The 12,825-nt window shown below is 39.2% G+C and overlaps 1 protein-coding gene across 1 annotated transcript in view; it reads right to left on the bottom strand.

Moving 5' to 3' along the window:
• Positions 1-7,567: 7,567 nt before the first annotated feature.
• MYCT1 (MYC target 1) overlaps positions 7,568-12,825 on the bottom strand; it is a 51,114-nt gene continuing 45,856 nt past the window's right edge. Inside the window, exon 2 of the mRNA XM_089694292.1 lies at positions 7,568-11,817. Coding sequence (XP_089550418.1) covers positions 11,288-11,817 — 530 coding nt within the window. The 3' untranslated portion in view covers positions 7,568-11,287. The remainder of the gene's footprint in view (positions 11,818-12,825) is intronic.

The following is a 12,825-nucleotide window of genomic DNA, read 5'->3' as shown; positions in this document are numbered from 1 at the left end:
TTTCCTTGTTAGCAAGTTTTATATTTAGTAACTTTGTTGAGCTCAGTACAGATCTAGAAGAAAATGTAAGTCCTTCAGAATGTATGTTTTATACAAAGTTCTCCACCTACATGCAGCTCCAAGGCCATGACTGATGTATATACAGTATGTTGCCTTGTTAGTAACTATTTTACTTTCGTTTCTATAGCGCTCAATGATGTCACAAAAAAAGTCATGGTTAAATGGAGAAAGGTGCCCACAGGAACCTATTTAAAGTAAAAAACATAATTCCACCCATTATTGCCCCTGAGCTGTCATAGGATGAGACAGATAAATAACATTTGAAAAAAGAATAGAAACATAGAAAAATTACGGCAGAAGAAAGGCTGAGTGGTACATCGAGTCTGCCCTGTTTCTGTTGTTGCTCCCAGACCTTTCATCATTTTTTTTTACCTGTTTCTGGACTCATTCTCTCTTATCAATAACCTTTTGTAAGTGAGGTCTCCAGAACTGGACTCAGTATTCTAAATGAGGTCTCACTAAAGATTTACTGTATATAGGGGAATCAGGACCTCCTTCCTCCTGCAGGTGATCCCTCTAGTGATGCATTCTATTATTGTATTCACTTTCCCCAATGCCTGGTCGCACTGTTTGCTTATTTTGCAATCATCTGAAATACCCCCAAATCTTTTTCCTCTGTAGTGCTGGTCAACACTGTACCCCAAATGTTGTACTCTCTCAACGGATTATTTTTCCCTAGGTGCAATATTTTATATTTAGAAACATTGAAATGCAGTTTCCACTCCATTCTTCAAGCAATGCCAAATCATTTTTCATGTTACAGACATTTTCAGGGATATCAACCCTATTACACACCTTTGTATCTTCAGCAAAAAGACATACCTTGCCTAACAAACCCTTAGTTACATCACTTACATATAGATTAAATATAACGGGACCTAGTACAGAGCCTTGTGGTACACCACTAGTGACTGGTCTCTGTTCCAAGTGAACCCCATTTACAACCATACTCTGGTATCTATCCTTTAGCCAACTGCATATCCACTGAACCACACAAGGGTTAGGTCCTAGCTTGTACAACTTTTGTATTAGTTCATTATGTGGAACTGTATTGAATGCCTTGCTGAAATCGAATATGCTATGTCCACAGCACCACCCTGGCACAAAATATTGGTAGTATGATCAAAAAATTGAATCAGATTAGTCTGACATGATAAAGACAAATGGAGAGATGGTCAAGAGAATGATAGAAGAGTGGAAGAATGAAAGACAAAAGGACTAACTAAATAAATAATGAACTCTGCTATATATGGAGAACAGTTAAACGAGCAGACCTGATATGCCACCAAACTCAGCAGAACACTGCCAAGTAAACTGTCCATAAACAGAAAACAATAGCTGTAGCTTAATGCAAAATTGTATCTTTTAACATTTGTGTTTGCATTGAGCAATTCAGCATGGCCTGCATACTGGACAATGCCATGTGAAAGCTTTCATGTGATCATAGTCTAAGGGGCCTGAACAGAGATGGTTACATTTTTATAGAGAGCAGGGTCCACACAGTGGTTCTGGAAATAAAATGTGTCTGGTTCCCTTAAATTGGTTGCTGATGAGGGAATGCCCTCAGCAAAATGCTAGGAGACCAAAAAAAGGTATACTCACAAAGGTGGATGCCGCTGCCAGCTCTGCAGTAGGAACTGAACAATCAGAGATCTCTGATTGCTTAGTTCTCCCCTCCACTCTGTGCAAAGAGCCGTGACTAGACTGTGAAGGGGTCGGAGCACCTGGCTCAGGCTCTCAGCAGTTTAGTGAGAGGCCTAGCCAGGTACCATTCCAGGCTTCTGAGTGGATCTTTTCAGAGCCTGGACCGGCTCTGTGATGTCAGCCGACAGTGGGCTTTAGCCGGCTGTTGGCTGCAAACTGCACTCCTGCAATCTATAGGAGAACTACAGCTAAAAAAATATTTTTAAACTAAATATTGTCCATATAGGGTTTAGACCTACTATGACCCTAACCATTTACCCTGATGTGACCTATACCTAACCTCTATCATCAAATTAAAGAGGAGATTCAGCCCCCTTTTGTTCAGCTCCTCCTCCCTTTTCATTATTATGACACGTACGTAGATGTTCCGAAGAGCTCTGCCCAGCCTTCAGGTGCTGCCAGAGCCCTTTGGCACATCTGCCATGTGCAGAACATTTCCTGCATATGCAAAACAGGGCAAAGTTTTGCCACTTTCATAACAGTCGTCTTTTGTGCATGCATGGGAAAGCCATGCATGTGCACATGTGCAAGAAAACTGCACATGCTTAGATGTGCTGCGGAGCTCTGTCAGGACCTGAATCCATGTGGCACACCTGCACATGTGCAGAATCTGGGGGTGGGACTGCATGGCTGGGAATCCAGGGAAGGACCTAAGCTAGAAATGCAGAAATGCTGCTAGTAATTCATCTTGAGCAAGGCTTTTTTTTTAACATCCAGGATTATTGTTTATTGAAATAATGGCATAGTAGAATAACCGTAACACACAAGCAGTAGAAAGCACTACAGTGAGACAACAATGTACAAAGACATAAAACAAAAAACACAAGATAAATCAGTGCAACCTATCAGGCGTAGAGGAGCAGGGCTCACAACAATATCAGTAGCAATGCAACCAGTTATAAAGCAAAACATCAACAGAGTAGCACGTTCATTGTTCCATCCAGGGTTGCCAAACCTTATTGAACTTCCCAGGACAACCTTGATTAAAGTATTTCAATTTGTACATAGGTAATACTGCATTACTGGATGCTTCCCATGAGGCCAAGCAAGGCTTTTATATTTTACCAGATTAAAATGGCCAATTCGCTTTAACCAAGAAGTCAGTACAAAACATATATTGCCTTGTGCATTCTTTGCTGAAAATGCCCAAAATAGGATAGCTAAGCCATATAAACAGCAAAAATGTCGTATGAGGGAATGGAAGTAGGGATATCCCGAATCCTATTATGTAACATGCCATTCCTGATTTCACTTTTGTATAACACTTTTATTACATAGCGGGACAAAGAATGAACTAGTTTTCAAGGCTGTTTTAAATTTACTGTACAGGTCATCATCCTGTTGACTAAGAAGTATAACTCAAAGAATGGCAAGAAATCATTTCCTAAATTGAACTGAAAACAGGAAACATTTCTTCCTGCATGTAAGATAGGAAAATTTCCTTATAGTGCAATATGTTAGAAACACTGAAATCATTTTGTGACAGAACATACTCAATATCTGTGGTACATCCACTACTTCTTTATCTTTTATGTTCACCTCTATTATATTTACTTACATTTCATATAGTTTTAATATGAGGCTCAAAGACTGTACCTACTATGCATGTTTTTATACAGTTGGGCTTGACTAATAAAGCAGTTCAGTGAGCAGACTTGAGAACCATAATCCATACCAACTAAGAACAGGCAAACTGGGCTATATCCCAGATCACATTAAAAAGATTGTAATCCTTTATTTTTTTTTTTAATAACAAACATGTCATACTTACCTCCTCTTCCTGGATCCCCCACCAATTGCTATGGGGGCACTGTGTGGACTCACTCGCAAGCCAGCTCTGTTGCCCATAAAAATGCAGAGTACGGCTTGGCCCTGCCCCACCCCTGCTCCCTCCTTACTGACTGTGATTGACAATTATCTGAGCCAATGAGAAGGGAGATAGTGGAGAGAGCTGCACATTGCTGGATCTAGGGCCAGTGCAAGGATGTTTGTCTGCAAATACAAAGATGCATCCCCCCTCCCCCCATCTTTCAGCCATCCTGCACTGGTACTGCTGCCCAATCACCCCCCTGTCCTCCAGTCATCCCGTGCTGGTACTGCTGTACCCCGCCACCTTCAGCAAACCCATGCTGGTACTGTTGTACCCCCTGTCTTCCAGCCACCCTGTGCTGGTACTGGTAGATCCCTGTGTCCTCCAGGCACTCTGCACTGGTATTGATAAAGTCCCCTGCCCTCCAGCCACCCTGTAATGTTACTGCTGTAACCCCTGGCCTCCAGCAACCCTGCATTGGTATTGCTGTACCCCCTGTCTTCTAGCCACCCCTTGCTGGTACTGCTGACCCTATCCTCCATCCACCCTGCCTGGTGCTGCTTGACACCTCCCAAGCCCCAAGTGCTTAGGGATTTGAATTTTAATGCTCCCACCCTATCCTGGTACCTCAGGGAGGCTGGCACCAGCCCTGTCAGACAGCATGGTCTGGAGATGGGGTCCGTGTCCTTAGGGGAGATGGGCTGGGGTATGGTGTACGAAGTACATAGGGTTATCTCAGTCACTGAGGTGCCAGGTTAGTGTGAGTACTGGATCTTGGCCAGCATGGTCTGGCTGTGCCACTGTGTCCGCCTTGTACTCAGTGAGCAAGCATACAGTGCTTCGGCTGGTTGCACTCTGAGCACGCAATCATAGTTTCCTAGGGCTCTCACCAGCAGCAATAGCAACAAAGACAGGGCGATCAGCACAGGAGGCCCTGTATGACAGGAGGCTGGAAAGCAAGCCTTCAATGTCCTCTGGGGATCCAGCTCTTATAAGGCTGAACCAGCCTTGGGTAGTTTGTTTGTCTGGGAGAAGTGTGCACTGGAATGTGCACACAGGGAGGGATTGAGGTGACTCTGGGGGTCCCGGTACTTTGGCTGGGGGGACACTGGACTAAGTGTCCCTTCATGGGGCAGGAGAGAGGGGCCAGACAAGAAAACAGCATGGGGAATATTAGCCTGAAAAGCAATGTGGAAGGACATGGAACCCTGCTGCCCACCCCCCATCTTCCAGCCACACTGCACTGGTACTGCTATCCACCCCCCAATTCCCAAGTGGCCGGAGATTCACATTTTTCTTCCCCTTGTATCCTAGCATCCTAATGCGGCTGCCTATGCTGCCTTATGTTGGTGCTGGCCATGACTGTATCTAGATTAGGCTTAGGTAATTATAAAGGGGTGCTGGGCTGCATTCAGAAGGATTTTTTTACATTAATGCAGAAAATGTATTAGGTTAAAAAAAACCTTCAGCCTTTAAAACCACTTTAATTTTTTTTTATCAAAGACAGTAAAGTTTTAGTGGCTTTTATATCAGAAACATGTCATTTAGTTCTGGTGAGTTTTGACAGTGTTTTCTATGATATCATGTGTGACCCCCCATTCTTCTATGTACACATCCACAGCCTATCAGAATGGGTGGTATCAATGTATTTATTGCCAAATGACAATACTTTTTAATACCTCTTTTTAGTTAGTTACAAAGGGATATTGCCATTTCCAATGAAGACACAGGCAGGAATAAGCAAGGTTACCATTTGTCACCATTTCCCAGGGACAATCCTGTTTTGAGGTCTGACCCTGGGAAATAGGCATCCCCGGATTTATCCTACCATGTTGTCCCACATGCACAGTTCACTCCAGTAGTGCCATTTTCGATTGACTCTGGGCTGCAAAGTAACAACAATAGTACTTTAACAGCTGCGTTTTCAATTACGAACAAATACCTAAGATTCAGCACTCAAAAGAAATGTCAGAACCACATTTCTGAAGGTCTATAAACACTTGTGTTACAGCCTCCTGATCATCAGTTCTCCAGGTAATTGCCTCTAGCAACAGCCTTCGTCCTGTGCTGTTCTTCCTCCTTTTAGCTCTTTGATAACTCTTAAGATCCATAGCAAACAGTTAAACAGGATTTCAACTTCAAATCATCTGGAACTTTCCACCTCTCTTCCAGTATATCAGACATAAATTTAATAATAATAAATATTTTTACATTCATAGAAAACCGAAAAAAAATCTCAACATAGTGTAACTATTACAAATGCTTGCTCTAGCATGCTTGACATGTTTTCACCATTGAATTTATTAAAGTCCTCTGAACTCTACTCCTTCCACTGGTTAAGAGGTAGCTTTTCTCAGTTACTTTGTGTTATGAGTAAGCACTATTTTGTGCGTGAAACACATTAACATTCACCTCCTTGCGCTCCTTGTGCAGTCATGTTTTTATATCTTTACCTTTTTTGATATGGATCAATAAAGTTCTACATTTTTTTAGAGTGTACAGCCATTTACCTATCTTTGTTCCTGCTGATCTTAGAGGCGAGACAGACCGGTACCTTTATTTTTGAATGGGAGACAAGGCATTCTGTGCACATACCTTGAACAGTGTTCACTTTCTGTTGAACTCTCTATGTTACGTAAAGATGAATGGTATGGTATATTTTTTACATAGTTACACTGGTCCAGCTTGGACCACTGCAACTATGTATATCCCATGAAGAGGCTGTGTGGTTATGACAAGTTTTCCACCTTGTCCATTCAGAGAATGCTTTGCTTTCATTCAGAAAGTGCAAATAATTTCTGAATGGTGCCCATTCTGAGGAGCCAACCTCCTTTGGTTGCAATGCAGCAGGACAGCCTCTAGGCACATGACCCAGACATTTTTGATGTTTCTACAGAGACATGGCTGATTCCAGGGGTGGACTGACCATTTGGAAACTCGGACACTGCCCGAGGGCCCAGGGTCAGTAGGGGGCCCCATGAGATGCCCCTGGTACCTTTTCATAGGATTTTTTGCATTTGGGCAAGGACACAGGGGCCCCATAATCCCCTATTGCCCGGGGGCCCCATGAGTTGTCAGTCTGCCCCTGGCTGATTCTAATAAATTCAGTACAGTCTCAAGTGAGTTTTTCATTGAGGGACAGCCTCAACTATCCCTCATTAACATACCATGCAGAAAAGCAGTTTCTAAATGTTTTACTTTTGTTAAGATAGACAGGGGTTGATTTACTAAAACTGGAGAGTGAAAAATCTTGTGCAGTTCTGCATAAAAACCAATCAGCTTCATGGTTTTATTGTCAAAGCTTAATGGAACAAGCTGAAGTTAGAAGCTGATTGGCTACCATGCACAGCTGAACCAAATTTTGCATTCTCCAGTTTTAGTAAATATACCCCTTAGTGTTCAAGTCTAGTTTACAACTGATAATAAAGAGCTGTGAAAATAGAACAGACAGAAGATGTGATGATTTTTTAGGCAAGTAAAAAGCACTTAAAAGGTAACCAGAAAGTTTTAAATGTTTACGTTATGCTATGTTATATGAAAATGTAACAAATATAAAGTAGTTGTTATCCCACTACACTTTAAAGTTTCAGTGATATGAAATATATCCTTGGTAGGGTGGGTTATTTAATAGTCAGTAGTCCAAAATGTGTAAATCACTGGAAAATCATTGGAAAAAAATTAATATTTTATCAATATAATATTTTTAATTGGACTCCTTTCTAGAGCTGTGCTTGTGCCAAAAAGAGTGTGACAAATGGAGAATGAAGCATGTTTTCTTTTTGTTTCCACAAAGGAAAAACCCATGGTTCAAAAATGTTGCAAACAAATCTGCAGGGAAAATTAGGTAAATTGTTAGATCACTGTGTTCCAGGAAATGCCTTTCTCTCACGATATAAGTATCAGAAAAATTATTATATCAAATATTTTAGGCTTTTTTTTTTTTTATAAAACTGTTCAAAGGAAAAGTTGTCCCAAACAACTCAGATACCAATGTGCACAGGAAAATCACAAAAGCATTTTATTTCTCATTCATGCGTTTACATAACAATATATGTTTCCATCATTCTTATACATTTACATAACAAAAAATATACCCTTATTTTAAAAAAAAAAAAATTATTCTTCATATAAGGGTATTTGCAATTCTTTTTTTGTTTTTTGTTTTTTTTTACGAATTTCCATTATAATTCCGGCATTGCATATAAAATGTATTTATATTAATGTCACCCAACATTTTGTACTGGATATTGGTTTGGTCATTTATATAACTGCAAACATATTCAATATAACAAATTTTTGATTTAAAAAAGTAGACAGGACTCATTTAAAAAACAACTTCCAAAAACGATATAATAATAACGAAAAGTTTGTTATCATCTTCATTCTCCTTTAGTAAGAAGAGCATGTGTTCTAAAACCCAACATATTTATCAAAGCAAAAGTTCATTATAGAAGAACACCAGGCAACAATTAAAATTTATTAGCAAGCATACTAAATTCAAAAAAATAGCTATGCTAAAAATGAGATAGTTCATTTAAGTTTCTATGGTGTTAACCCAGCACTGCTATGCAAATATTACTTCACACTGCATGCGGGTGCGACTGCACTAATTACTGGCTAATAGGGCTGGTACATCTACAGTGTAGTGTACAGAGCAGAAAGGAGCCAGGCTGTCTGCGGAAAATGTTGGGGATAGCATAATTGGTTCAACAGCGCACTGTCTAGCTTGTTCATTCAAACAGGATCAAATATTGCTTTCTCAGCTTTCTGTTAAGTGGTTGTTAAGGTGACACAAAAAAAGATAGATAGATAGATAGATAGATAGATAGATAGATAGATAGATAGATAGATAGATAGAAAAAATAACCTTCCATTGCCTTCCACCTGTTCCAAATCTCCAAATTTCTTTTTTTTTTTAAATTGTAATCTGACTTTCTCTAAGAGGGTGGCTAAATTTGTTCTCCATGCTCCCACTGTATGTAGGATCTTAACCACCCTCTCCTGCTAACTCCCAAAATGGACTACAGACTATGGACTCTGGACCATGGGGTTTGTAGTATGCATAGAGCCATACCCATGACTGCATTTAATGTGCACTGCTTGGTCCAAACAAACGGAAATGAGGTGGGAAACAGGAGCTTCAGCAGCCTATAGAAAAACATTACAGGTTGGCAGAAAATCACAGTAAGAAATTATTTCAATAAACATAGATTACAGGGGCATTAGGTTGCAGATATGTATGGATTATTATGGGAAAATAAGGATATGGTTTAGTATCACTTTTTAACTCTGTTCCTCGTACATAACATATTGACAGTTAGACGAACTGTATTTAAAGAATAGTTCTACTTAAAGCAAAATTTCCAATGTTCAAGGGAACATTACTCTGAAAATGCATGATTGCTGTGTCCCTAAATTTTACCAACCCAAAGGTTTGCATGTCTCAGTTGCTACTGCGTGGTCTTCCTAACACCAAATACAGAAGTAATAAAAAAGTAGAAAAAAAGACACAGAAACTACAGTAAATCTCTGGGATAAATGTAAGTTCCAGAACTGAGTGCAAGACTAGTGTCAATTATAATCAATTGTTCTAAGCAACCAACCAGATTCCTTTGCTTCATTAAAAAGCAAACATTGAACCTAGATGGTTGTTCAGAACATCGACTCCACTTTTGTTCCAGTTTTTTTTTAACACTGAAATTTGTAGTTAGCCTCATAGACATCCTGCAGATACAATATATTAGTATGTTACATGATCATACATAATTGTTATGCAAATTTGTATTTTGGAAAGGACACAATATCATTTCTTTCCAAGCTTAAAAAAAATATCCCTAAGAGAAACATGAAAGAGTTTGATCTATTCTGTGATCATATGTTAAATTATAGGGTTATCAGGCTGCTGGGAGAACTGAGTTGCTGAGAAAATCTCTTCAGGTTCTGCTCTGAACTGAGGATAAATTGTTCCACAATGCCTGCAGCTACAGAGGTAGGTGAAGGCTTGTTTTAACGCTTCTTTACTGCTTTTGTACTACCTAGTACATCAAGAGATATAGGCAGGGAGATCTCTTTTTTTCTGTAAAAGACAGATCTCACTCCTTTCCACCTCCCAAGCCTTCCTTCTGTTCCTTTAGTGGGCTCAGTGGAAAAAAAATACACCTCCTGTGCTCAGAGACCTAGATAAAAAATGAGCAGATAGAACAATATATGAAAGTTTGTCCAAAAACTGATCTAAAAGCGCACCAACCTTGCACCTTACCTCAGTAAGCAAAGGGTGAATTTATTGAATTAAGATATATACTCACAAAAGTGGCAATAATTAGGACATATAAAATCCAACATCAAAGCACATAGGAGACTCATGCGAATCCCATCAAGAGAGGAGACTCTCAGGGTGAAACTGGTGCGTTTCAAAGGAAGATCCTTTCTTCTTCAGAGCTCTAATTATTGCCACTTTTGTCAGTATATATCTTAATTCAATAAATTCACCCTTTGCCTTTAGTGGGTTTGTCAGCCTTGTTGACTAAGTTGGGACAAGTTCCACTTTTATGGAAAAGGTTGAGATTTGCTTATATATTTAGCTGCCTAGAACTCTGGATCTACTGATTATTTCTACATGTGTTTGTAGTAATAAAAACCTCAGGTTATGTATTTTTCCTCATACTCTCAGACTGAATTGTCCATGTCTGTGTCAAGTTTACATTTCATTCAATTGCATGTCTACACAAAAAAATGTGTTTGTTTATTATAATGTACGGAAGGGTTAAAATCTAATCAGATTATATTTTGCTGTCTGTATATCATTGGGCAGATTTCCCTCATTTTCTGTCCCAGGGATACAATAGGAAGTGAGAGCAAATCTCCCCTTAGACAGTTGTCACTGGAACAGATTTTCTCTTTGGAATATTTATCTTAACCCTTTATTCTGGTGACAACTATAACTTTTGTATTCACCATTACTCTCTGTCCCAGTGGTAATGATCGCCATGACCAATAGAGAGTGTAAATCTACCTAGCAAAGGCAATGACAGCAATAAAAACGTGACAGGGGTTCCAATCCTTCCATAAGCTAAAAAAAAACCATTTGACTCTACACACACTTTAAATTTCAAATATTGGACTCTTAAATATATATATGTTTTTTATTTAACCAAACAAATGTAGAAGAATATACAAACATAATCAACATTTAGCTATTACAAGCAAGAGTAGCATTTGGCATACCAGTGTATATTTGACATAGTAAGTATACACTGTATAATTGCTATAGAATATAAAATATTGATGACAATTCTAATTCAAGCACAAAGACATAGCGGTATCTTAACTAAAGTAGCCATTTTTCCTTTCTTACTTGGAGCATCAATCATATTTAGAGGAATAAAAAATGGAAGTTCCCCTGTACATGTTTCAATGTGAAGTAAACACAGGCTAGGGATATTACCCCTTTATAAAATGAGTCAGGATTGTGGAAGTTATTGATCTGTTAATATGCTTGTTGACCGTTGTCCCAGTGCCTGGAAATTAAAAGATCGCATACACAATTATATTTAGAAAATTAACAGCTCCCTCAATGTAGCTATATTCAGATTGTCATTTAAACAGGAGCTCTTCTTTAAGAAAGCACTAAAATAGTCAAATGGCACCCTTTCGTGTGCTCCATCCACTGAAAATGATTTTAAGCTGTTCAGTTCAGCAATTTAGACATCATTTTCAAGAATCAGGGAAAGCCTTAATAATGCTTTCATAGGCAGGTGGTGGAGTATGAGTGGAGTGACCAAGACGCAAGTTGTTATTTGACCAATGGAATTCAGGCTGGCCGAGATTGCTTACATTGTTAAGCGTTGGTGATGCGCTGTTGGATCTGGGAAGTGTAACCATTTGACTTTCAGCTTCAACAGGTAGTGGAGGTGACTGTAGGAATGGATGGAATGTGGATGCTCTGAAGCTAGGTTTCCGATTAAATGGGTCATTTTGCTCCTGTGATGTCTGTCTTTGAAAAGTCAAACTAGCCAAACTAAGGTTACTCCTGCGTTCACAACTACTGTTGCGGTAAAACCCAGATCTGTTTAGAGAATGGTTTTGAGATGAGGTTCTAGGACGGCGACTAGATGAATTTGTCATTCTTGGGGATATAGCTGCACTGGCTCGACGACGGGACATGCATGTGAGTAGAAGCCATATTATACCACCAATTACCAGTCCAATGACAACAGAGACGGTAAATGACAATATCAGACCATCTATAATGAAAAAGACAAGTTTGAATTAATAATGCATTTGAATATAAAATAAAACATTTATTAAAAAAAAATAACAAATAAAAAAGTTTCCTTTTAGTCCTTTTGCATTATAACACCTTTTCAAAGGGCGAGAAACCTTGCTAAAACCTGAAATGAACTCTTCTGATATCACTGCAGTGAGTGAGATCTGTCTTATAATGTTTTTTAATGTAACCTATGTAATTAGGTACTGATTAGAAGGATAAAACTTTGTCATAGACACAGGAGGACTACATGCTTCAATGAGAATAACTGATCAAAGAGTTAGACAACTTATTCCAAACACTAACGTCCCTCCAACACCACCAGTGGTGAATGGCATCATTCGGGTCTGTAAACTTCTTTCCTCCACAATACATGCCCACCGTCTTTATTGTTGGGAATTGGTGCATCAGGTATATTGCACGCACAGCACACCATCTTTTCCCTTTATGAGGAATGATATTCTTTTTAGATATGTACATGTGACATAGGTTAGCTATACAGCTGTACGGTCATTAAAAAATTAGGTACACCTAATGAAAATTGTAGACTCTTTCAATACATTTGACTAGGCAAACATTATTTATTTAGACAGTGCTTGCAGATAAAGGTGATAAATTTGAATAAAAACCCAAGAAATCTTTAGCAAATATATATTCATCAAAATATCAATAGTGAAGAGGTATTATAAGCTAGTATAGCATTCTTTAGCATAAATTGCTTTTTGTAGACATTTTGTATAAGTTAGTCTCTGAAACCTTTGGCTACTTCCCTATAACCACTTGTAGTGCTTCTCAAGGTGCTCTGCTGGTAAAAAATCTGGTGTGTCACAGCAATGTAAGGGTGCAGTCTTATGCTTTATCCAGATAGCAGTGAAGCATGAGGGGATGAGAGACACCGCACACCACTAGCTCAACAGCTGGAGAGGAATGTGAACAGCCTCAGCTTTGAGTTCCTCCTAATCCACGTCACTGATGCATTTTGCCC

The sequence above is a fragment of the Staurois parvus genome, unplaced genomic scaffold (assembly GCF_062004578.1).
Source record: "Staurois parvus isolate SC_StPar_1 unplaced genomic scaffold, SC_StPar_1.0 ptg000657l, whole genome shotgun sequence".
Taxonomy (NCBI): domain Eukaryota; kingdom Metazoa; phylum Chordata; class Amphibia; order Anura; family Ranidae; genus Staurois; species Staurois parvus.
This window is presented reverse-complemented; position numbering and strand designations above follow the sequence as displayed.